Source organism: Hypoxylon fragiforme (genome assembly GCF_022984875.1).
Source record: "Hypoxylon fragiforme strain CBS 206.31 chromosome Unknown GGS25scaffold_5, whole genome shotgun sequence".
In the NCBI taxonomy this organism is placed as follows: Eukaryota; Fungi; Ascomycota; class Sordariomycetes; order Xylariales; family Hypoxylaceae; genus Hypoxylon; species Hypoxylon fragiforme.
Window position 1 is genome coordinate 1,396,020 of NW_026054760.1, and position 25,577 is coordinate 1,421,596.

The 25,577-nt window shown below is 47.5% G+C and overlaps 9 protein-coding genes across 9 annotated transcripts; 5 read left to right on the forward strand and 4 right to left on the reverse strand.

Annotated features, from left to right (window-relative positions):
• The first annotated feature begins 43 nt into the window (after positions 1–43).
• On the forward strand, positions 44–2,880 carry GGS25DRAFT_490368 (uncharacterized protein). Its single transcript, XM_049260980.1, has 2 exons — positions 44–278; positions 363–2,880. Exons 1-2 carry the CDS (start codon positions 264–266, stop codon positions 2,685–2,687), a joined length of 2,340 nt encoding a protein of 779 aa, XP_049116596.1. The 5' UTR covers positions 44–263; the 3' UTR covers positions 2,688–2,880.
• Positions 2,881–6,283, reverse strand: GGS25DRAFT_490373 (uncharacterized protein). Its single transcript, XM_049260981.1, has 2 exons — positions 5,345–6,283; positions 2,881–5,287 (listed from the first exon to the last, which is right to left on the reverse strand). Exons 1-2 carry the CDS (start codon positions 5,877–5,879, stop codon positions 3,111–3,113), a joined length of 2,712 nt encoding a protein of 903 aa, XP_049116597.1. The 5' UTR covers positions 5,880–6,283; the 3' UTR covers positions 2,881–3,110.
• Positions 6,284–7,703: 1,420 nt separating this feature from the next.
• Positions 7,704–9,596, forward strand: GGS25DRAFT_490382 (uncharacterized protein). Its single transcript, XM_049260982.1, has 2 exons — positions 7,704–9,073; positions 9,307–9,596. The coding sequence occupies exons 1-2, from the start codon at positions 8,401–8,403 to the stop codon at positions 9,510–9,512; spliced, it is 879 nt and encodes a 292-aa protein (XP_049116598.1). The 5' UTR covers positions 7,704–8,400; the 3' UTR covers positions 9,513–9,596.
• Positions 9,597–10,231: 635 nt separating this feature from the next.
• GGS25DRAFT_521621 (DUF1754-domain-containing protein) lies at positions 10,232–10,719 on the reverse strand (the record flags this gene model as incomplete). Its single annotated transcript, XM_049264086.1, has 2 exons — positions 10,232–10,366; positions 10,444–10,719. The coding sequence occupies 2 exons, from the start codon at positions 10,717–10,719 to the stop codon at positions 10,232–10,234; spliced, it is 411 nt and encodes a 136-aa protein (XP_049116599.1).
• Positions 10,720–11,958: 1,239 nt separating this feature from the next.
• GGS25DRAFT_277463 (uncharacterized protein) lies at positions 11,959–13,466 on the forward strand. Its single transcript, XM_049257439.1, has one exon. The coding sequence runs from the start codon at positions 12,115–12,117 to the stop codon at positions 13,147–13,149; it is 1,035 nt and encodes a 344-aa protein (XP_049116600.1). The 5' UTR covers positions 11,959–12,114; the 3' UTR covers positions 13,150–13,466.
• Positions 13,467–14,029: 563 nt separating this feature from the next.
• On the forward strand, positions 14,030–17,163 carry GGS25DRAFT_490389 (Metallo-dependent phosphatase-like protein). Its single transcript, XM_049260983.1, has 9 exons — positions 14,030–14,328; positions 14,422–14,448; positions 14,581–14,719; positions 14,781–15,089; positions 15,220–15,426; positions 15,486–15,548; positions 15,611–15,918; positions 15,999–16,573; positions 16,642–17,163. The coding sequence occupies exons 1-9, from the start codon at positions 14,170–14,172 to the stop codon at positions 16,799–16,801; spliced, it is 1,947 nt and encodes a 648-aa protein (XP_049116601.1). The 5' UTR covers positions 14,030–14,169; the 3' UTR covers positions 16,802–17,163.
• GGS25DRAFT_490397 (cobW-domain-containing protein) lies at positions 17,164–18,602 on the forward strand. Its single transcript, XM_049260984.1, has one exon. The coding sequence runs from the start codon at positions 17,372–17,374 to the stop codon at positions 18,488–18,490; it is 1,119 nt and encodes a 372-aa protein (XP_049116602.1). The 5' UTR covers positions 17,164–17,371; the 3' UTR covers positions 18,491–18,602.
• Positions 18,603–21,108, reverse strand: GGS25DRAFT_490399 (uncharacterized protein). The gene is made up of 2 exons (XM_049260985.1): positions 19,255–21,108; positions 18,603–19,164 (listed from the first exon to the last, which is right to left on the reverse strand). Exons 1-2 carry the CDS (start codon positions 20,870–20,872, stop codon positions 18,836–18,838), a joined length of 1,947 nt encoding a protein of 648 aa, XP_049116603.1. The 5' UTR covers positions 20,873–21,108; the 3' UTR covers positions 18,603–18,835.
• Positions 21,109–21,339: 231 nt separating this feature from the next.
• On the reverse strand, positions 21,340–24,784 carry GGS25DRAFT_490401 (glycogen synthase). Its single transcript, XM_049260986.1, has 6 exons — positions 24,369–24,784; positions 24,001–24,167; positions 23,850–23,947; positions 23,518–23,793; positions 21,896–23,451; positions 21,340–21,841 (listed from the first exon to the last, which is right to left on the reverse strand). The coding sequence occupies exons 2-6, from the start codon at positions 24,083–24,085 to the stop codon at positions 21,727–21,729; spliced, it is 2,130 nt and encodes a 709-aa protein (XP_049116604.1). The 5' UTR covers positions 24,086–24,167; positions 24,369–24,784; the 3' UTR covers positions 21,340–21,726.
• Between the last annotated feature and the right edge of the window lie 793 nt (positions 24,785–25,577).

Here is a 25,577-nt window from a genome sequence, read left to right on the forward strand (position 1 = left end):
CGACTAAGAAAAAAAGAGAAAAAAAAGAAAAGAGAAAAAAGAAAAAAAAAGACCGAAACAAAAACTACAGATAATATTCAATGTCTAGCTAACAATATTTGAAGCTCTCTTTTCTTTTTCTTTTTCTTTTTCGTTTTTCCTTTCCCTTTTTTTATACACCGTCGCGTCGCAATAAATATACATACATCTTATACACCTTATATACCTTAGTAAGCTCAAGATACCATGACCCGGATGTCATAGTTGGTTGTCCTCTAAACAAAATGCGCCGTCACATGGTACGTCAAGCTGCCTCGAACAATCTGTATCCAGTCCAATTCTTTAAATTAAATAGTAACTTATATGAAAATTATTGTCAGCAGGCAACATCAACAGTGACGAGAGCTGCCTTCGCTTCTCGTTGTCGTCATGCTGTCTCCCGTCCTATAATATGTCAGTCACTATTGGCACGCTCGTTTACTGCCTCCTATCGACGACATAGCGCATTTCACTCCCAATTGGAAGACCAATCTTCCTCAACCATACTTCCTTCCTTCAAAGCAACCTCTACCACGCCACAGACCTTGACTGAGAAAATCGTCCAGGGATACTCGGTTGGTCTTGCGCCAGGTAAGAAAGTGAAGGCAGGCGACTATGTGACCCTCTCCCCCCATCACTGCATGACGCACGACAATTCCTGGCCTGTTGCCCTGAAATTCATGTCCATTGGCGCCTCCAAGGTTCATAACAACAAGCAAATTGTCATGACCCTAGACCATGACGTACAGAACAAGACCGAGACCAACCTGAAGAAGTACCAGCAGATTGAGAACTTTGCTAAGCAGCATGGCATCGATTTCTACCCTGCTGGAAGGGGAATTGGTCACCAGATTATGGTGGAGGAGGGCTATGCCTGGCCTGGCACCGTGACTGTCGCCTCGGATAGTCATAGTAATATGTACGGGGGCGTAGGATGTTTGGGTACTCCCATAGTCCGGACGGACGCTGCTAGTATATGGGCTACCGGAAAGACGTGGTGGCAGATTCCTCCCATCGCAAAGGTCACCTTTACCGGCCTTCTTCCCCCGGGCGTGACTGGAAAGGATGTCATCGTTGCCCTATGTGGACTTTTCAACAGCGATGACGTTTTGAATCATGCAATCGAATTTACTGGATCAGAAGAGACTATGTCGAGTATTCCTGTAGATCACAGACTTACTATCGCTAATATGACTACCGAGTGGGGTGCTCTGACTGGTCTTTTCCCTATCGACTCTGTTTTAAAAACGTGGCTTCGTGCCAAGGCTACCACATCAGCCATTACCGGTGACGGCGTTGCTCTAAACCAATTCGCTCACACGAGGATCGATGACCTTATCCAAAACCAACTGATGGCTGATCCCGGTGCCACGTACGCCAAGTCGTTGTATTTGAACCTGTCGACTCTGTCGCCCTTTGTTTCGGGGCCTAATTCCGTCAAGGTGGCCACTCCTCTTCGCGACTTGGAGGCAAGGAATATCAAACTCAACAAGGCCTATTTGGTCTCGTGCACCAACTCAAGAGCCTCTGATCTGGCCTCTGCAGCCAGTGTCTTCAAAGAGGCTGCCCTCAATGGCAATGAACCCAAGGTGGCCCCTGGTGTGGACTTTTACATTGCTGCTGCATCTCTCACGGAGCAAAAATTCGCTGAGGAAAACGGTGACTGGCAAGTCCTCCTAGATGCTGGCGCACAGCCTCTACCATCAGGATGTGGGCCTTGTATCGGTCTCGGCACAGGTTTACTAGAGCCGGGTGAGGTGGGAATTAGTGCGAGCAACCGTAACTTCAAGGGACGCATGGGCTCTACCGAAGCCAAGGCTTACCTGGCCAGCCCTGAAGTTGTCGCAGCTAGCGCCCTACAGGGCAAAATCGCTGGACCAGGTTGGTACCAGAAACCTGAAGGCGTCGAGAAAGTCATCATCGGTGAGGGCAATGGCAACATGGAGCAAGATAAAGCGATGAGTATCGAAGACGCACTCGAGAAGCTTATCGCACAGGCGGACAGTATAATATCTGGAGCGGAACAAAACGTGAACGGCAGTGAAATTTCGGACTCGCCTGAAGGTGAGGAGGTACTTACAGACATTCTTCCCGGCTTTCCCGAGAAGGTGGAGGGCGAGATTGTGTTTTGCGACGCTGATAACATAAATACGGATGGCATATACCCAGGAAAGTATACCTATCAAGACAACGTTTCCGTCGAGAAGATGGCCGAGGTCTGCATGGAGAACTACGACAAGAGCTTCCAAGAAATTGCTAAGCCAGGCGATATCCTTGTCTCGGGCTTTAACTTCGGATGTGGTAGCTCGCGAGAACAAGCCGCCACGGCCATTCTCGCCAAGAAAATCCCACTCGTGATTGCAGGAAGCTTCGGAAATATCTTCAGTCGCAACAGCATCAATAATGCATTGATGGGCGTTGAAGTCCCCAAACTGGTACAAAGGCTACGCGAGACATTCAAAGCTGCAGGTGAGGAGGGGAAGATGCTAACCCGGCGTACCGGCTGGAAACTACTCTGGGATGTTAGGAGGAGCAAGGTCGTGATCACCGAAGGCGAAGATGGCCAAACATGGAGCCAAAAGGTCGGCGAGCTGCCGCCTAACGTACAAGAGATTATTGCCCGCGGTGGCCTTGAAAAATGGGTGAAACACCAAATCTCGTCGGCATAGATATTAACGACTGCCTTTATGTACTATAAGCCTGGCATATGAGGTAGGGTAGGTAGGTACATACGTACATGGGGCATGGCAAATTACCTAGTAGTAGGTAAACCAGCCCTAAAGATGAACAAAGAAGAAAAAAAACGTTGTAATATGTACCTATACATATCATTTTCGAAGTTGAATCTAAGGTTACATACCTTGTTAGGTATCTATATAATGACCAAGCCCACACATCATGGCCAAGTCCAGGTGGCTAAAAGAATGTGCCGAGGTACCTACATAACTGGTATATCCATCCAAGGCATATATACCGAGCCACCGGCTGTCCCACCCAAGCCTCGTTAAAATCCCGAGACGCTCACCAGACGCCCTACCTAGTACTTTTATCAGGAGTACCCTTATTTTTCATTACCCCCTACAGCCGTGATTCTATATACCGAGACTTTTTACACAAGCCCAAAGGACCACAGGCACGATGACGTTGTCATTACCTCCAGTCAGTACGGCCTCCGTAAGGCTAGCCGTCGATGCACATATTCCCATTTTCTGAACTGCCAGCCCCCAAGTATCAGAGTTACCGTTCGTTGCAGACCATCCACCTATCTGCAGCCATAAGCGGGCTATGGCGAGACCGAGGAAAACGGCAAAGGCAAAAGCCACGCTACCCTCGAGACTCTTACCGCCGCCCCACAGCCACTTTCTCTGGCCGTAACGTCTTCCGATGAGAGAAGCGGCCGCATCACCTAGTCCCACACACACGACACCAGATACCATGCTTACTTCTCTCGTGGGAACTTCCCAGCCTTCGAGGTAGCCTGACCCAGTGCGCGGCAGGGAACCTAGCGAGAGCCATAAGGGAATAGCGCATCCGATGAGAAGGAAGATATGTGAGATGACAACTGGGCCGCGAAGGTCCCTCCCGTCTACATAAGGGGCGAGGAAAGAAGCTAGTGGTTTCGATAATGGCGGAAGTTGACTGGCTCGGAGGAGGTCTAAAAGGAGGAAAAGGGCGAGGACGATAGAGAGTGCTAAAGCCGCGAAGGTAGGATCTACGTAGGTTGCCGGTAAAAACATGGCGACCATCATAAAGTGGAAGACTTTTCGTCTCGTGTCTACCTCGTAAATAGGCGACAATCGAAAGACAACCATCAGCCCAATCGCGATGACAGTCACAAAATACCCACTTAGGATAAGACGGGTGTTCGCTTGGCCAAGACGTAACTGACGAAAATGATCGACCTTGCCCATCGAACCAGGGGGGAATTGATCAACGGCATCCTGTAGCCTGGGAGGGAGGCATATCCACCGTTCGAGGTTGCGGCTAACCACCTCCCACCTGAACCGCGGTAGATCTCCGAATAGATAACCCAGAGCCCACCCGACCGGTTCATAACCACCAAATGCTTCATCCCCTACAACCTTTTTCACACCAATGAAAGGGAGGGGGATGAAAACGGCCCCGAATATGCATGTATATACATATATTGCGTAACCCCATTTTCGAATTAGAGCCTGTTCCTGGGTGAGTGAGAAAAAGGCCCGGACGGATTGAGAGGCAGTTCGCTTCCTACGGCCAGATGGAGTGTGCGTGTGAGACTTGCGCGGTGCATTATCTATGCTAGGTAACGTGTGTCGACGGAGGGTTATTGATCCAAGCTTCGTGTCCGCCAAGTTGGATGGAGCCTTATATCCTACATGAATAGTACCGGTTGGGTTTCCCTCGGCCTGGAAAGAATCGTTCTCATCTAACATAGTCTTCGCGCGAGGGGGGCCGCTAGGGGCAGATCCCATGATGTCGCTATCTTCAGGATCATCGAAGGCTTCGCACGAACTACAGGACGAGCTATCCACTGACGCATGGAACAGATCGTGTCTTACTCTCCTCCACGGCATCATATTATAAAAGAAGGCGGAAGCAGGCTTGGATGGACCATTTGATCTCTTAAAGCGCCATTTAGGGACGCGAGCCAAAGCAATCCCCCACTTGATAGCCTGACTGCATGAAACAAGGATATCCAAACCCCCGACCCATAGTAGCGACTTGAGAATTATAGTCTGTGGTGAAGAGGAGAGGAGCAGGAGGTTGATGAGCGCAATGGATAAGATTTGCAGTTCAGCTTGGAGGAGACTAGTCGTGGTTAGGGTGTGTAGCACTCCGTAAAGGTTCTGATGTAAGGGGTATAATAAAATCGCGGTTTCGAGTGGAATCGACTCTAAAAGGTAGCTGGTGGTTGCTCTTGTAGTAGTTTGAGCTATGGTGTGTTTCCAATAATCTCCTCTGAGAAGTAAAGGCATACACGAAAGAAGCCAATGCAACACGTCGCAACCTTGATCACTGCCAGAAGTGGTAGGAATTAAACTTGGCGGTAGAGAACAAATGGCAAGTATTATGTTAGGTAGTACTACCCCTTCATTATCGACGGCGAGGAGTAGCGAAGCGCATATACTAATAGATGGGGGATATAAGAGCGGTGCTGGATCGAATGATGGAGGTAGAGATATCGGTATCTTTCTCAGAGGTGTTCGATGCCGGTATGCCCAGATTATAAGCCGTAGAGGATAAAGGAATGCTAGGGATACCACAATTCCTATCCAGACATAGAGCTCTATTATTACATGCTGGTTAGCACTCTTGACCAAACGGTTCGGTCACAAATACGCACCTCGATTCCACCTCCAAATAATTGGCCGAACAGAGCTATTTGAATAAAGCACGCCGCCGAGGAAGCCAATAATAGCCAGCTCGGCAACCCGACGAATAAGCTCCTTCCTTCTCCGCAATCTGTCTGCGGGACTCTGTAGCTTTCTACCTAAATAAGCTTCCCTCCTTAAGCTACCAGATGGCCGTCGACCTTCCTCCTCGAGGAGGGATGGGGAAGGTATTGGGGTGGAAGTGCCGGAGAGTACTTCATTGCGTCCTCGCAATCCTTTGCGCAACCTTCTAGGAGCTGGTAAGCCTTTGAGGAAGTGTTCGTCGTCGGCCTCAGTACCGCTATCGTCAGTCGGGGAAATTTCTCTGGAGGATCTAAAGGGCGCCAAGGATGTGTCTTGGGAATGTTGGGGATGTTGGACTGAAGTATAGGCGACGTGATCGGATGGATCGAGTAACTCGGAGTTTTGGTGATGATAGGGATGTGGGGATCGTGAGAGCAATCTCAAAGCAGTGTGATCAGAGGATTCAAGGTACTCAGGCATCATCAACAGCCGGTGGCCGAAAAGAAAAGGCGCCCGTAGACCTTGAGGGGGCGCGAACGAGCGCGAACTGGACCTCGAGGAAATTCATGCAATCCCTGCTCGGTCTCCTTCCGTCATATTCGGCGGGTCAATTGTAATCTTTTTTTTTTTCGGATGACGGACAGAAATGATGATATGGGTGGTGGTGGTTGCGGCGGCGTCGGCGGCGGGCAATCGTGGGGGTCTACAATAGGTCCAGTACTGTGCGTATGTGTAAATACGTTAGACTTGAATGTAATTGAGCTTTTTTGATGTTAAGGTACGGTTACATGTGTAATGTGTACTAGGTAATGTGTAATGCGTAATGTGTAAGTTAATGCGTAATGTGCAGTATGCAATGTGTAATATGCACAAGTATCGTATGTATAATGTGACAGAGTAACATGTAGCACGGAAGAATTCCGCTGGCAGGGGTAGTCTCTCTTATGATCTTATCAATGTTGATTTTCATGTCTTTTTTCATTTTATTTTTAGGTTTTGGGCTTGGTGCTGTAAGCAAGGTATTAGGTATACATATGTGCCTGTAGTAGTATGAAACTTTACTAGGTATGTAAGGTTTATAACTGTAGATAATGCTAATGTCAACGGTATATGTATATTAACTATGTATATTAGATTTACATATACGTACATATTTAAACTGACTTTAATGTTAATAGATACCGTTGACATCGATATGCAAATGCTCTCAGGAAGAAAAGTCAAACCTTAAAACTATTGCTATTAATTATTGCTAAGTTGGTACATACCTACTATGTAATGCGATGCCGAGCATTCAGCCCTATAGCCACAGTGACATCGTGCTAGTGTCTCGAGAGCAAAGGGACATCTGGAACAAACTGTCAAGAAAGCTTGTGACAACTACACGCTTTGTTTAAAGGTATCTACATACATAGGCATGTCTGGTATGCATATGTACAACCTTATTATATTTATAGCAAGCCAACCTCTAAGACGAAATAGTTATGTACCATAGTATGAAACGAAATATCAGCTTCAAATGTTCCTTGTGATGTTCTTTGTGATGATACGCGGCTTCGGTGACTAACATGAAAGATAATCCATATGCTTACCTACAAAAGTCTTGTGTGAAACGACTACCTGTCTGCCTACATGTAGATACATACACCGCGATACACGTACATTATGTAGACAATACATGAGATAGTGCCTCGGCCCTCAACTAGATCTAGTTACACAGTATTATTTCAAAGCTGCTTGGATCCCCCTGGTTTCAAAGGAGGCTGTGGCCGACCCAATTAGCCCAGTCAAAGCTGAATAACCTACCTAGTACCTACCTAACACCTACGTACATAGTTCTCACTAGGCAGTGGCACTGTGGCATATCTACATAAGTACTTACACTACAGTATTGGCATACATACATAGGAGTGGAGCTGATGAAACTGCGGACACCTCGTATTCCCAACAAGAGGCAACAAGAGGCAATAAGAGGAGACGTCATTATGACCGCAGTACGGATTATATGTACATATGTACATGTATGTAGCAAATGCCAAACATTGAATGCTCCATCAATGGTGATACGACTTATATACGGGACAGATGAGTGGACACGACAGCTTTTGTGTACATTTATCAATCCTTTGACGACGCAGTGTCGGAGGAGACTGGTCTTGAAATAGTTATTTATCTATGTACGAATTTACGTACTGCATACATATAGTTAGGTATAATTAGTTAAGTACACATGTACATCTGATGTGCCCCATCACATACATATGTACTGTAGATTTAGTGTAGAACATCTGGAGTAAGAGCGATGGAGCATCATTGGGGGCTCCATCAAAACTAAGCCCACAAGCCCATCAGCCACGACATCTTATGTTGTCACTAGTTATCTAACTAGTTATCTCCATTAAAATACTAAAATAAGAGAAATAAATCCATTTTTTTTTTCTTCTTTTGCAGTATCATTCCAAGTTTCCACAACATCCGACAAATTGGTACGAACGAAGCCAGGCTACCAGCTATCTAAGCTATCCAGGTTCAAACTGTGCGTGGTATGCCACATTCATTGTTGTATACACTACATACATTGTAGTATGTTGTATGTACGTACGTACAATGTATGTATGCATGTATGTACCTCGATATCCTGAACCTGAACTTTGCATACTGTCTCGTCTTTCGGTCTTTGGTTCTTTCTAGATTGCTTGTCGGAATCTCGTCAACCTTAGTTATTAGCCCACTTCCCCGGCCCAGTCCAACTTTCGTTTCGTTCGTGCTACTACAACACGGACTCCCCTCCCAGTGATCGTGCAGTAAAAACTCGTTGCGGATCTATCTACCTACAGATGTACGAAGTACGGTACTGGAGCCATCATTCGTAAATCTTGCCGCCCACTCCTAAGCATCTTCTGCAGTAGCTTGCGTTAGCTCTCTCGCTCCTCAACTTGACCCATTGGGCTCGCCTCATAAACGCCAGTGTCAGCCAAAAACATTCATTCTTTTCCCCTTCAACATGCTACCGACTTATTCCCAAGACCATCTTCTGGATGAAAAGGCGGCTCTTACATCTACCCAAGCCCTCCCTCCTCAACATCGTGTGCCAAAAAGAATGCCTTCCACTCGACGCTTTTTCATCACTCTGCTGTTCGGGCTGCTCGTCACCGCCGGCTTAGCAAATGCCTTCCTCAAGCAAGAGCCTATTGGCGAAGACGCGGCTGAAAGTGAGGATGATCATGTCGTACACCGTGATGACTCGACTTTCTCTCGGCTGCTAAGTTCGGCTTCTCCCCAGGCTCTACACTCCTTCTTACACACGTACTTTCCCTCTACTTATCAACATGGCGTTTACGACTCGGATCACGCAGCCATGGAGGCTGTCCACGCGAATGATCCAGAGTTGGCAACTTCCATCGTTCAGATGGCGAAAAGGCAGTCTGGCAACGAGACCACTGCGTCTACGATAGTTTCTTCTACTACTACAGACTCTGGTGGCTTGACTATTTCGAGTACTACAAGTGAAACTAGCACAACGGAGGAAACGACACCCCCTGCCTCAACTTCGTCCACAGAGACGACGACTACGCAGGCAGAGACTTCCACGGCTACCACCACTAGCACGACACAACAGTCCAGCTCGGATACAATGACATCAACTTCGGAATCCAGCGAAGTCATTAGCACACCTGGTAAGTCCACCAGTTCTTCCTCTTAGCATCCATGTTCTTCTATCTCTTAACTGCATCATCGCCATCGTGTTCTGTTCCTCCGCCTTTGCTACATATCATTCTCCTTCCCGAGGGCACTACTACCGTCAAATTATTGAATTGCCCTTGCCCTTAGTTCACCGAAGTGTGTTTGCCTCACTGTTGGCATGATTAGGTACACTACCCTGAGATGCATTATACTGACTAGTTAAAAGCTTCAACTTTGTCAACCACAACTACTTCTGGCCCTACTACTACAAGGCCACCTAGAACCTCTACATTCACATCGACGCTTCCCGGGGGCGCTCAGGTATGTCGCAAAACTAATTTCCTTTTCCCTCCCTTCAGATGCCTTCCGCCCCAGTTCCGCGTCATCCCAACAACGTTGGATACTCGGGCCTTTGAGACCGAATTCGCTTAAGCATTGATCACGAAAGGCAGCAAACCATATAATAGAATGAACTTACTGACACAAGTGGAATAGACTACGATCACGTCAGTTGAGGTGGTCACTCCCGGGGCGCCCGAAGAAGCGAGCTCAACAGCCGAATCATCAGGAAGCCTTCAGTCTGGCTTGGCCATGCCTATTGCCAGGAAACCGGTGATGAAGGTAGTCATCGGCGCCGTTGTTGGCGGAGCACTCTTTGTATAAGAGACTTCTATAAATGATATTTTTTTAATGTCATCACCGTCAGGGATTGGGCGTTTGTAGCATCCGGCAAAGTAAACGTACTTGATAAGTCGGGGTCGGGATTGCATACACGGTATTCTTTTTAGCGACATTTACATTCCTTTGGACACGTATGGGAATTCGGGATAGAGAAAGGCTTGGCTCATAATTGGCAAAGCTTTACAGCTACTTAGATACGGATCTTACGAGATTATCTTGCAATTTGGTTTTGGGATCGTCTTAATAATCTAGGAAATCATAAAAAGGAGTGCACATGGATAACATGTACTTGTTTCATAGCAAATAATAGTACACATACAGAAGCATCGTCGACTACTTAATTTTATGATGTATGGGTATACTGATACTTGAGTGCGAGTCGATGATGGAGCGGTCATGGCCAATGAATATGCCCAGTGCCTTGTAGCATGTATCGAATGATGACGATGGTGGCCAAGTGTGTACGTGAACTATCCGGGGCCAATCTTAGGCATGTCGTGGTGCTCGCTCAGCTTGGATAAATAGGTGTTGAGGCCTTCAACTCTCTCCTTGTGGGTTTTACGAAATTCCGAGGCCAACCTGGGATCCTCGAGCATTTTCATCATCTGAGTAGCAACCCGAAATTAGCGGAAGTTCGGTGCGTTTGTTGAGCTTTGGAGTATGAGCAGAAACGGCAATGTACCTTCTTTCTATTCGCTTCTTCGTGACGCCTCTCAGCCTCAGTCTTGTGCTCGACTAGACCCTCGACACTGTGGTCGGTCTTATTCTTGCTATCATCTCGTTGTGTTTGCTCGACTTCCTTGATAGCGGTGTTGTCTTCGGTAGAGAGGGAGCGTTCAATAGTTAATTCCTTGCTCTTCTTTTTCTTTTTCTTATCCTTCTTATTCTTCTGCACCTTTCCGCCCTTCAGTTTGAGAGCACCACCTCCGGCCACGGACGCGTACTCGTCTGTTGGCATACTGTGTCGTGCACGCGCATGCTCATGAAGGCATGTAGTGACTACGAGTGATTTGACAATGAAGAGAAGAAGTTGGGAGATTTAAAGGTTCAAGTGACACTAGCAGACTAGTACGGCGCGCACACGCACACGCACACACTAAGCTGATAAGGTTGGTGATAAGGTTGGTCCCACATACCTACACTGCATCCCTATGATAGTTACATATGTATAGTTATGGGCATATATGGTCTATAATAATGATAACCTAGTATCTGCATAACAGTAACAGCGTTACATAAGTTACATACATAGTGCTACTTACCTAAGTTAGGTAGTTATGTAATTATTAATATGTCATAGTAAGAAAAGAGGTGTACTAAAAAAAAAACTTCACGCTAATTAACTAACCTTAATGTTGGTAGGGTAGGCAGTAGCCCCACTAGAGCAAGCTCCCAAAATGAATAAATAAACGACATGCGCAACACAAATTTTCTTCCTTTCTTCTTCTTTTCTCCTCAGATCAAAAAGTATTCACAGAGTAGCCACGACCGTCATCTCGATATCATCTCGATATTATCACAGTGACGTGTTGCCATTCTCATCTGAGAATCACTCTGGAGATTAAATTCCTTATTAGGAAGTCTCCCGGACGTCTTTGGACCATGTGCGGGAGATGTCGAAAAACGAGGGTACATACCTATGAATTCATGAAATGTTGAAATGCGTAAGCCACGAGGTCACCGAACCTCTATTGTCTCATTAAAATGCATTTGTTTGTTGTTTATATATTTATGAGCAACTATGTGTAGGTGGTTCTGCTAAGCATTATGTACGAAGTAGTGTCAAGACTCAAAGACGAATGCTATGTTATGTTGCAGAACACCAGTGGACTGCTTCGCGTTTAAAATCGTCGATGCAGATCAATATGGCAGGTTTCAGTTGCGTGTCTCAAATAAAATGGGAGCGCGTCGAGACTCATTCCCATCTCGCTACTCAGCTCAGCATCTCCTCAGTCGAGCCTCATTGTCCATGAGGAATGATTCGCAATTACAGGCCATTCTTTGGATGTGTAGATCATCTTGTGCTGTTTGTGATTTCTAGTCTATCAGAGAAACAGTAACTCTTGACGCGATCACAACCATGATGGTTATTCTCGGTCTCGATTATAAAAATGCCATGGACTCTTGGGTATTTTCAGTTCTTGTGTAGAAGCATCATCAGTCATTCTTTCAGCCCACACTCTTTACAGCCATAGTCACTCGTTTCTAGCTACCTTCAGCTACCACATTCATTTGATCCATCCCGCGCAGTCACTCGTTTACAGTACAACACAGCCCGTACACTTATACCGATCATAGATCGATATAGCCATTACATTCATTAGAGAAAGAATCACGAAAGCAAGCCATCAAAATGCCTTACTATAACGTATCATCGTCGGCACTTTTCCCCTCGTACCACACAGCTTCGTCCTTTCACACATCCATCTCATCGGCTCACCACACGTCGACCTACCACACGTTGACCCCGTCGCATCACATGACAACCCCGTTATACCACACTTCGGCTCCAGTGACCCACCCCACCTATCACCACTCAGACCCGGTGAAGCCAACGGCTATGTCGGCGGTCACGGAGACACTGTATACTACTATATATGAGACAGTGCTCCCGGCTGCTTGTGAGACTAGCTCATGGATGGCCACTTACACGATTACTGAGACAGTTACTGGTAAGAAGGAAGAGTACAAGACTCACGACAAGCCCCCGGGATTTGTCGTCACCACTGTGTCTTGCCCTGCTTGCAAGCCTACGGAGATTGAAATCACTTGCCCCGGCGCTCAGCCCACTGCTTCTGGGGAGCCAAAGCCTACGGTGCACATCACCGGCAACGGTGTCACTGCTACGATCACTGCATACCCGACTAACCCTCCAATGACCAAGAGCAAGAGCATCGAAATGGAAACCAAAACCAAGGAGATGGAGGGCAAGCCTAAAGATGCGGAGGGTAAGACTAAGGAAGTTGAGAGCAAGCCCAAAGAATCACAGACCAAGGCCACGGAAATGGAAAGCAAGACTATGGAAAAGGAGACCAAGACCAAGACCAAGGAAACCGAAGTCATCCACTACAGTACACCCACAGCCACTATGGTGAACAGCAACTACCCAACCAGTACTCCGTCTTCGCAGCCCAGCCCATGCTCTGGTTCGGGTTCTTGCCCTGGCTCAAGCGCCGGGCTTCGCCCAATTCCCAGTGTCGTGCCCAGCAGTGGTCCAGGATGCTCCGGCTCAGCATGTGCTAGGCCTAGCTCTAACGGCACCACCGGCACCACCGGCACAACCAGCACTCCGTCGCAGATTGTCACAGCTGGGGCGCCGTCACTCAAGAATGCCTTTGCCGTTTTCTCAGGCCTGGCTTTCGTCGCTGGACACTTCTTCCTTCTGTAAACATGGGGGGGGGGGGGGGGTTAGTAAATCGACCCGGGCATTTCTTTTTGAGTGGAACCTGAACTTTTTTTTTTCTTGGGGACGATGCCTCATACTTCCTGGATATGGTTTCTTTTTCATGGTGGCTTGTGCGTTTTCTTTCTCTACGAATCTTTGGTTATATAGTTCTAAATGGCGGGAAGTTTGGAGTACACATGTGGATTTAGGTTGTATACGCGGTGTTTTAATTGATTTATGATAATCCTACTCTACATGATTATATCTGCCTCGTTCTTTGAGTATCGTAGATGTGAGATTATCATGTGTCGATATTGAGCCTTTGCCTTTACCTATGTATATGACATGATGTTATATAGATTTTCAGTAGTTCCTCTGTCACTTAATACGACTAGATTGTATTCTTGATACCATCTCTGCCTAACCAGACATATGTATCAACAGTATTACATATGTACTGGGTATTATACTTGCGTTGTATTTTGTAGTACATATGTTATTTTGTAGTACATATGTACATACATATATCAATGATGGACCTTAGGTATGTCACTGGTATGCATGTATGCACCTTCTGCTTTTGGTGAGCGACTTACTATGCACCCCTGTTCCTACTTCCCAGCTGTAACTTGAATGTAGTACCTACTGCTACTACATTAATATTGATGTATTGTACTATGTAGTCGGTAGGTACCTGATAAGAGGCCGTATACCGTATCAGCAGGATATACGTGTAATCACACAGGTGCTTCTTCTACAACGCCCATCACGTCAGATGCTCTTGTTTATGCCTACATACATCAATACATATAGGTTGTACTTACATATATGTATCGGCCATCCTACTCCCATTTAAAAACCCAACCCTCCCCCCCCCCCCCCCAAAAAAAAAAGAAAAAAAGAAAAAACACCTCTTAAGCTTATTCAAGGATGCTTTCTTGTTGAAGAAAAAGAAAGGGAGTCATAATCTATCGTCGTCAAAATTTGGTCTTATATTGGCTTTTTAGAAAAACTCACAAGAAGATGAAATTCCTAATCTCGGCCTCTCTGTTCCTGGTTCGCAGTGCATTTGCCTGCTCTAGTTGCTATGGCCCAACAAACCAAATTGAACATGTTCGACACGTGAAGCGCATGCAACCAGGTGCGGCTAATGCTACCTACGGACCTACTAGAAGCTTGGAAGTCAGTATACCTCCCTACTCAGTAGCCATAGTCATAGTCATAGCCGTTGTCGTTGCCAAAGATAACAAATATACTGACTTGATGTTGCTGCAGTGGGGCCAATTGAACTTCTTGCACACCGTGGGTGAGATTCAGCATAGTTACCCGTATACCTAATACCTACTCTACAGTCTCTACTGCCTAATGTCCATTAGGTACCACAGGTATAGGGAATCGAGTAGCCCAGCTTGCTAACCATCATGGGATGCTAAGACCGATACTCACGGATGGTTGGAAGGCCATCTAAAGGAAGGCAGCTATGGGGCTGACTGGGGCGACTTCGTCAGTTTCTCGGCTCATTTCAAGCGTCAGGCTAGTAAAATGGATGTGGATCTTCTCCTGGTAGATACTGGTTCGTCAACCTGATGTTATATCCCTTTAGAGTGCGTCAAACTCACGAAGTCTCCCTTTAGGCGACCTGCACGACGGGGCCGGCCTGAGCGATGCTACCACCCCGGATGGCGAGGTCTCAATCAAAGTCTTCGACAGGGTGGAGTATGATATACTAGCTATTGGGAATCACGAATTGTACCTTGCCGATGTTGCTTATCAAGCTTTGAACGAAATCTCAACCTACTGGGGTGACAAATATCTAACTTCAAATGTTCAGATACTTGACCGAGACACGGGAGAATGGCAATATATTGGCAAGACACACCGATACTTTATAACCCCCCATGGCCTTCGGATCATGGCTTTTGGCGTGTTGTTTGACTTTACTGGTGAGCTGCCCGCCTGCCCGCCTGCCCGCCTGCCCGCCCGCCTGCCTGTCTGCTAGTAGATAGACAGGTGTAGAGTAGATGAGGGGAGAACACTTTACAGGCTACAGGGAGGGCATTAACCTTTTTCTAGGCAACACAAACGTTACCAAAGTCATACCAACGAAGACTATGGTTACCCAACAATGGTTCCTAGATGTTCTTCATTCCACAGAGCCCGTAGATATTTTCATCGTCATTGGTCATAACCCGGCACGCCCAAGTGACACTCAGAGCACTTTTTCACTTGTGTTTGACGCGATTCGTGCCGTTCATCCAGATTCTCCTATTCAATTTCTGGGTTCGTATCCGTCTTGCCAGCCAAGGAACCATCAGATTTATACTGACAAGATACCTTAGGTGGCCACTCACATATTCGAGACTTTGCAGTATTCGATTCTAGCAGTACGTCGCTAGAGTCAGGTAAGTCAAGGGTAAAGTCTAGGGCGACTGCCCGATGCGCCTAGGCTCTGACATAGTGACAGGTCGTTACTGTGAAACTTTGGGTTGGCTATCTATGTCTGGGTTCGATAGCCAAAGCAGCGGGTTTACTGGTGCTATTCCTGGCCCGGCTGGCGTTCCTAACCCGACTCGTAAAGCGACGCCAAACTCAACTTTCCCGTGGGTGTATTCTCGGCGCTATCTCGACTGGAATCGGCGGACTTTTGAGTTCCATGCCGCCACCAGAAGCGATCGCAGCTTTGACTACCATGATGGTCTAAACACAACGGCCCTGATCACGCAGTATAGGGAGCAGCTTAATCTCGGCGAAGTATACGGATGTGTCCCGCAGGTCAGCAACCAGGGAAAGCAAAGAGCGATTTGCGCTCATCTACTTAGTGGATATTGGCTAATTTGATCATACCGACGTAGGATTATTGTCTAAGCTGCGCGCCATTCAACAGCAGCGGGAGCATCTTCCCTCTACTATCAGACGCGTTATCTGTGGCTGTCGTGAACGATTCCCGTAGGGATATCCCGCGCTACATTATCGCCAATACAGGAAGCGTCCGATTTGACATGTATAAGGGACCTTTTACGTACGACGATCAGTTTATCGTCTCGCCATTTCGGGATATTTTTCTGTATATCTCGGGTGTACCTTTTGACACGGCCAGCAGTTTGCTAACACTGCTCAACGACGCGGGTGCCAGCCAGAAGCGCAGTGTGGGGACTATACCTGTCGAGCGTGATATTTGTGTTGATCCACCGCTTGTACACTTCTCTGAAGTCAGACGTGGAGAGAACGAGGATACCTCTGGCATTATCAGACGGCAGGTGGCCGACCTAGTCCCCGGCTATACTACCAAGGACGACTTTGGTACCGACGGCGACGACACTGCACATTCTGGGCTCTCGCATTATGATATTCCTGATTTCTTTCAGGGTCAAGCTGGGTTCGAACAGGGCAATCAGCCAGACGTGGTCGACGTTGTATTTGTTGACTTGTGAGTTACTTACCGTGCCTACGTAAGTAGGAATTGTAGCAACATTTCTAATTTGGCGTGGTCGGTAGCATTGAAAATGACCTCCTGGCTATTCTTGGGCCCAACTACAGCTCTAGCGATGTGTCTTATTACATTGATGCCAACTTCACAACTCGAGATTATTTGCCGATATATATCAGAGATTCCGAGATATTTCAGACTGGGTTATCGAACTGCACATCCGGGTAGTTGCACAGGCCGTAGCGGGTATTTGTAGAGATTTGGATTATGTGTATGTAACATTGAATGTATGTAATATTCAATCGTTGATGTTGTGACTTGAAGAAGATTATTTTACATAGTACCTAGTCTATGTACCTACTAGTAGCCTGGTAGTACTGTAGACTGTAGTACTAGTAGTAGCCTAGGTTACTAGGTAGTAGTACATGTAGGTAGCCTCTAGGTAGTAGGCAGTACATTACTAGGTTAGGTATGTAAACTTGAAACTACTAGGTGCCTACATATGTACACAAGGTTCGCAGCTATTAGGTAGTATAGGTACTGTAGTAGTACTTATTAGGTATGTCATTGAATGGATCAATCACCACCACATGGCACATACATCTTTTCTCCAATGCATTTTCCTACCAATACCTAGATATAGTAGAGGCATTTACATTTATAAAATGCCTCCATAAGCATGCAAGTATACACATTTTGTTTTATTTCTTTCGTCTTAGTTATCATTCATAATTATACCAACTAGATTAGATATACACTTTACAAACACACCCATACACACATGATATACGAACAAGCATGGCCCCGATACCTATAACCATCATAACCGGCTTCTTGGGCTCGGGAAAGACGACTCTCCTGCTTAGTCTCCTCCCTCAACTCCGGGCTGCTAATCCCTCTTATCGTCTTGCCCTGCTCAAGAATGAGTTTGGAGATGTGGCCATCGACTCGCAGCTTGCCTCCTCGAGCGCCGTCTCTGGCGTCCAGGAGCTCCTCAATGGTTGTATATGCTGCAATCTAGTCGGCCAGCTGAGTACTGCTCTTGCCGAGTTGCGCTCCAACATCAGCCCCGACCGCATCGTGATCGAAACCTCTGGCTCTGCTTTCCCGGCCACCTTGGCCATCGAGGTGAACCGACTGGCCCGCGAGACCGGCCACTACACCCTCGACGGTGTCGTTAGTGTCATCGATGTCGAGAATTGGCGCGGCTACGAGGACACGAGCTATACTGCTCGCATACAGGCCCGCTATACCGACCTAATCGTATTCAACAAGTGGGAGAATTGCGAAGAGCGTAGGTTCGACGACTGTCTCGATCGCGTCGGCGATCTCGAGACTGACATAGCCTGGGTCAAGAGCGACAGAGGACGGGTACCTGTCCATGTCATCTTTGGCATCGACGGTGGCTTGGCAGCAGCTTTGACCGAAGACCCATTGCCCGCGAATAACCACAACCATGGCCACGACCCCGGTCACGGTCATGGTCACCAAACTGAAGTAGAGGTCCTCTCCGTCACCCTCACCGGAGGACCGAGCGCTGCCGTTAATACGACAAAGCTGATGGCCCTTTTAACATCAGCACCCAAGGACGAGGTATATCGGATTAAATCGGTCTTGACAGCGTCGTCGATGGTACGGAGTTCCGACATCCGACAAGAAGACGCCGCCGTACCTCCCGCAGCGCCGACCGACCACCCAGGCCGATACATCCTGAACTGGGCATTTGGTAGATGGATTTTCACCAGCCTCGACACCAAGGCGACTGAGCATGATTCGAGTTACCAAAACGTGCTTCGTATGACCATTATCCTAGCAAGGTACGAGAGCGCCAAGTGGAAAAGGAAGTTGGAAATGGGCGGCTTTTTCGAGTTAGAAGGCACGGAGAAAGGCGAGCTAGTTGTCACCAAGGTTACTTGAAGAGTCCAATCGCCTGTCTTCCCTTTTTTGGGAGACACCCTACCTAGTAATGCTTCTAGGTACTTAGTAGATAGATACCTACCCAAGCACAACTCGTACACAGCAAACAAACAATTCGTATTACTAACCCCAGTAAATAAACAACACCCCCTTCCGAACTACGACAGCTATCTATAGGTAGGCATCGTTATGTCCCCGTGACTAACTTACTTGGAAACATACACACTTCCTCTCCTCTAAAAGTCTTGTGTATCTTCATTATCATCGTCGTCGTCATTCACCACCACCATCTCGCCATATAAAATATAGGTCCGGTGTGCGTACAGTATGGGCCACCTTGACTCTTCAACGCCATAAATCTCGATCTCCCTTCTTAGCTCCGTAGCTACTGTTAGGCCGGGGCCATAGATCCTCCTTGGCATCGCTCTTGCTAACGGTACTTCTGCTACGGCCATGTCCGCTCGTGTCGTTCCCGCCCGGGACAGCTAAAAAGCCACCACCACTGGCCCCTTGCATTATGACACTCTTTCTAGCTCCTCCGCTACCTGCCTGCCACCCGGAACCAATGTCCGCGAGGCCGTAGCTGCTCAGAGGGCGGCCACCGGACACACTGCCGCGGTGACCTCTGCTTCCCCTCCCGTTGCCCGCGCCGCCGTAGGCGTCGAAGGGGTCCACTGTGGAAACGATGGTTAGCACATCACACGTCTCGTGTGAATACTGGACGTTCAGGGCTGCGCGAGAACAATTAAATCGGTTATGCTTACTCCTAATGATACCCCAGTCAAGGTCATCCTCCCCCTTCGTAAAAACCTCGAGCGTCTGATTGAGGGACAACCCGCCTAGCCCGCCCGACGGGTTGAATGCCGCAGCGAAAGGGTTATTAGAGCTGAAACGAGGGTGGGCATTGGCGAAGCCACTGGCACCGGAGGGTGGTAGATTGCTGCCTCCTAGATTAAACATGCCAACACTACTGGAGCTGCTAGGTCGTTGCTGGCCTCCCGCAAAGCCAGGCATAGGTGGTGGGAGTCCGAGGAGCATGTCCGGGAAGTTCTGATCGCGAACATACACGGCGGATAGACACGGTAGACCGCCGGCAAAGAGAGAAGAAGCCAAGTAGTTATAATACCCCCCCGTGATGCTCGCATAAGGAGAGGTAGCGGGCGAGGCCGTAATCTCGAACCGTAGAGTCTGAAGAGACCAATTTGTCAAGGGTGGTATATGTACGGAGTGGGAAGGAAACGCCGTGTCTACCTGCTCGCTGATGGACAGAGTGGTAAGTTTTGGCGCATGCGCCAACACATCGTATAGAGTGGAGGGCAGGACGCCGGTGTTGGATAGAGACAGGACTTTGAGTTGTCCTTGCGTCTCTTCTCTAGACAAATATGCCACCAGACCGTCCGAGGTAACTCTCGGGGTATTTATTAGTATTACTTCTTCTAGAGCTGGGAACGCTGGCAGCATGTCGTTGTACTTGAACACGTCATCGTCCATGATTCTGCAGTCCGATAATTTCAGAGCTCGTAGGCGTGGAAGCATCGCTAACACGTGTCGTAACGCGGTCGGATCCATGTGGATTCTCGTTAGCTCCAATACTTCGAGGTTAGGCCATATATTACCCCTGCCTATGGCCTCCAAGCTGCGCTCGCTGCCGCCGACGTATGTCATCTTCTTTAGGTTGGGACAGCGGGCTTGTACCTCGAGTTTGAGTGTATGATAGGCCGGATCGTCGCTAAACAAGCCCTCAGGCAAGTCGACGTAGCGGAGGTTAGGCAAGACGGCAATGGTCCTCGCGAGGGCTGAGGTATTAGATTCTCGTAGCATGTAGGGAGTCTTGAAGTATTGAACGAGGGTACCGAGACGCGTAGGATCTTCGCGCAATGACCGGCATAGGAGCTGTAGGCGAGCACTGGCCGTGTCTTCAGGAAGGCCATTGCGATCGAAGCGACTCCTTCGTTTTCGCATCTCGGAGAGATCTATCTCGCGCTCGCAGTAGTGCACAGAATCAATGCGGATACTATGGTACATCAACTTGACGGCCATCTTCCTCCAGACCTTACAGACCTGACCGGCATGGGAGAGGTCACGTAGATCGCAGAGCATGCAAGCATCCTCCAGAGCGCTCTGCTCGCATGTCTCGTAGGATTCATCGCAGCAGTGGGGACATATAAAGGAGAACACCCTTTCTAGTATGAGAGGCGGAAGCTCTAGCCAGGGCGCGAATATGCTGCTCCTGTCGGTCGCGTACTGATGGTGATCGCTCTGGTGCGGATTATAGAGACGGTACTTGTCTCGCTCCGAATCATCCTGGGTAGACTTCTTGGGAAACTTGGACTGGGATGTCTTCTTGCTGCGCCTGAAGAACTTCATGGCAGCAAACTTCATGATGACAGGCGGGCTTTAGCTAAATCCTACCTAGCAGGTAGTAGGATTAGTCAGTACTCGTCTACTATGTATATCCTATATATCGCATGCTGGGGTATGAATACCCCGAGCTGCAAGGGTTCATGTAAGATATAAGTGAATTAGGAAAAGGAGGATGGGGAAAGAAGAAGATGAGCGTTCGGATTACAATAATGAATATGTTTCGCGAGGCTTTCGGCTTTGTTCAAATTACTTTTTTAGTAATGAAATAAAAACAAATGGGCGGCTAATAAAGGGCGGGGAAATTCAATGTTCTAAAAATACATTCAGGGATACATTATTGGATGTATTGTACGTACTATTAGGTAGTACCTACATAATACTAGGTACTCCACAATGAGTCTACATACTACCTAGTAGGTACATACCATATGTAGGTATGGCAGTACTGAGTAATAGTATGCATTCAAAAATATTATGTAACCTGGTAAGTAACCTGGAATTATTACATCAACGTTTGACTACACACATACCGTGGCCCTAGGTAATCAATGTACTTACTACAATCATGTATGTACTATGTATCTACATAGTAGTATGTAGTAAAATGCTTCAATGCTTCATTGCTCCCTCTTTTTCTTTTCCTTTTTTCTCAACTCAACTTACATACCTAGAAAAAAAGGATATAAGAATATGGTACAAACTGCCACAAACTGCCTGTCAATGCGTTGCTATGCAATCAACATAAAGCAAATTCCCTATTGGCTGCGTATTCCAATACCAAATCCACCTCCAACCAACGGGGATATATGTATATGCATAACCACCAGCTCACCCGTCACGTCAACCTATCCGTCATCACATCGTGCCTCTGCCTACTGGCCGCCATTCATTTGGACCCCATCAAGAGGAGACGCCGGCCCTGAGAAGTTCGTCTTTTTTGTTCGCAATGTCAACGGGAACGGATACTCATCAGGATCTTCCTCCTCACTGTGTTCTTAATGTTAGCCGTTATTGCTAATTGCGTGTTGTCAAGTTACTCACGGCAGCTTCCATGCCACATAGTCTTCCGTGCTCAAGCCCTCCCTCCCCTCTTGTAGGCTTGCAAAATCTCCAGGGGTCATCATGCCTGCGCGGTCGCGAGGGGACCCCGGAACAGAGAACGGTCGCGAAATCTTCTGCTCGACTCCTGGGATAAAATCATCTTCCTCGTCACCCGAGAATGAGCCCGGATACGCTCGTCGTAGAGCCAATTGTCGAGCCTTGACGTATTCCATACCCATTCTCTTCCAGTCCAAAAGATCGCTAAGTCTCTCGGTTCGGTTTCGCTGGTTTATTCGCTGGCGTCGGCTCTTTTGGCAGAAGTCAAACATGTGAGACGTGAGCTGATTGACCGAGTCATCGACGCCTTTATTACGCCGGTCCACAATGTAGATACCGTAGTCAGCAGAGTTCTCGATTAGCTCTTCCATATAGCAGCCGAATCCTGATAGATTAGTAGTGATACTCGGGACACCCATAACTGTACATTCGGCAGGGGTATAACCCCATGGTTCGTAGTATGAGGCGAAAACGCCTAGATTTGTGCCACGCACAAAGTCATCATAGTCCAAGGGGAGAATAGGGTTCGACGAGTTTAGGAATTCCGGATGGAAAATAACCTTGACGCGATCCGTAGGATGGTTAAAAAGGTGCACCCGCCGTATCTGGTTCAGAATGGGATCATCTTGGTCATTCATCATATTGTGTGTGACAATAGGAGGCAATCCGTGTCTTTTCATGGCAAAGAGACGGCGACGCAGAACCACCCTGTCGGCGCTGGTGATCAGCTCCTTTTGATCAGGCATCGGATCCCCATCGTGCCACTTCAAGGAGCGCTCGAAAATGCGGCGACCAATGCCTCGTTCGATGACATCAACAGTATCGCGGAGGGACTTGATGACAGCCTGGCCTTTCAAGGCCTCCACCGTTAATGAGGTGGTTTGCGCTGGCATGATGACAAATGCCACTACAGTGGTCTTGCTTCCGACAGCTTTTAGTCTATGGTTGAGTCGAGCAAGAGACTCGATAAACATGTCCACACCCTTATTACGAAACTCGTACCGCCCGGCAGTAAAGAAGTAGAGAGTATCCTCAGGCACGAAATCGTAGTGCCCGTAGAAGTGACCCCGAACAAAGTCATGAATCTTCTCCTTCGACTGCTGGTGCAAATTCTGGAACTCATGCATCGCAGAGAATTTGGTAACATTGAGTCCATTTGGTAGCACGCCATCGGGCTTGCGTTTCAACAAATGCTCACTCTCATAGGCGGTAATATGCGAAACGGTGGTGAAAACGTCACATGAGTGAGCGGCAGCGCGCTCTATGCAATACCGGTGATAAATGCCACGCTTCCCTGCTTCCGCATCGACATCGAACCATTGTAGATTGTTGTAAAAATCAACGGAACCAGCACAGAGGTAGCGGCCCAAAAGAGTTGCGTGCGTGGTAAAGACAGTGGTCACATCCAGGCGACGCTTCCTAGTGAGCGGGAGAGCAACGCCGGCAAGCCACTCGTGGAAATGAGCAATGACAGCCTTTGTCTTTTCGTGTGAAACAAACTATGAAAAGACAAGTCAAGTCAGTTGCTATAGCCTAAAACAAACTCCACAGGAGTTCGGACATACCTCTCCGAGGAACCAAGCAACCAAGTATCCAAATACGATAGCCTCGTTTGTCTCCTCGTCGCCGGGGGGGGCCGGGATACTGGCTACGTTCCACAAATCGGCCTTCCATTCGTCTAAGTACTTGTAAGCAGTCTTGGTGTCGATCAACAATACTCGAGGGGCGCCCTCAATAAGCCATCGTCCATAGAGTATGCCAATACCCCGATTTTTCATGGCCTCTATACTCTTGGCAAGTTCTGGGGTAGATGGCTCTAGTTCTTCAACCTCGACTGCGGCCTACTCTAGTTAACGAGACGAACAGAGGATACAGCTTCCATGACAATACAACATACGGACTGGTGGTTGAGAGGGCCAATAAGCATATATCGTTCGCCATATTCGGCAGTGGTCACGGGTGCCTTGGATTTGATAACTGAATAGATACCACCGACTAGAGAGGCCATTAGTTCGAGATAACCAGCCCCGGAGGGATGTAAGACATACCGCGATGGGCCACCTCGGTTGCGATTTCAAATAGTATATGATTTTTTACTTCCCGAGGAGCTCTATCAATGCTTTCGCTAGCCATCTCGATGGTAGACAGCGAAAGGGTTTAGCGACGTAGGAAGGGCCAGATCAACAAGAGCGTGTGAGTAATAAGTGGCAAGTTACTATACCATAGACCCAAAGGGTCAGAGTTAGTCTAAAATAAAGAAGTGTGTGAGATGATCAAATCCCCCGAGAGCCCAAGTTTGCGAAGAGGTACCAGCTTTTTGTTTTGTCTTGTCCTGCCTTGTTTTGCCTTCGTGAGGGATATGGTTGGACTCTCCTTGTGCTTTGGATTGGATGGGATGGATAGAGATGGGCCTCACCTTTTCAAGCCCAGACAATAGAGCCGCGTCGATGGAATCCTAACAACTGAGGTGATTCGATGGAAGAAGACGATAGAAACGGAGACTGGGAGAGAGTGAGGGGGGAGAAGAAAAAGAAATTGAAAAAAAAAAATTGTACTATGCAGGTAGGTAGGTATGTAAGGTTCAATGTTAGTAGGTACCTAGCATACTCAACTTCCGTAGTAGATGTGGAGATGTGGAGATGGGCTGGGACGAGACTTGGGATCTCAATGGAAGCTGGAGCCCATTGCTCGTTGGGTTTTGCACTGGGCAGCCTGGCAAACTGGGTGACAAGGGACGACAAGGAATTTTATTTACTAGGCAGTACCTAGCTAGCTCTAAAGACCTCAGGCTAGACTCCTCTAATCCCACAATCCCACAAGCATCTAGTATTCATAAGTAGGTACCTAAAGGGAAGCTTCAAAGTTCCCCAGACAGCCTAAGAGAATAGCAATCCCCACTTCCAATCTGCATGTCGCACCGCAATCGGAATGGCTAGTTGGGTAACTGCGGATGGATCGAAGCTACATATGTATGGAAAAGAGTACATAGGTACTACATATGTAGAGCCTATAAGGCCCTATATATGACGCAATAACAGGTAGTACATACTACCTAGTGTGTACATATACGTAAACGGTAGTAGTACCATACCTAGGGTACTGTGCGTACTATGTACTACATAGTACCTAGTATGTAGATATGTAGATGCAACCTGACAGTGTACTAGGTACATATATTGCCTTGGGCTGGAAAGTGCTACTGCATGTATGTATCCATGGATGTAGTGGCATACTACTACATAGTATGTATGTACTGGCAGTCTGTAGATAAAGTTCGATAGACACCCAACCTTACCTACTAGCGTAGGTACCTAGGCATATCTACCTAATTACCCAGATATAGCTACCTAGTTAGACTCTAGTAGGTAGGTATTTGCTTTCTCTCATCAAACGCTTAATACCTAATCTACTACATATGTAGTATTAGATATCCTATGTTGTTATCTGCATATTTACACGATCCGTATAATAGCCCTGTCGGAGACAGATCAGTAAAGCTTAGTCATCATGACGAAATGGCTATAGTTAACTATGGGGATATGAATAGATATGCTCCATGGGTTAGAGGAGGGGTTAGACGAGGCCAGGGTGGGGGATGATGTAAGATGACTACCTAGTTTATGGA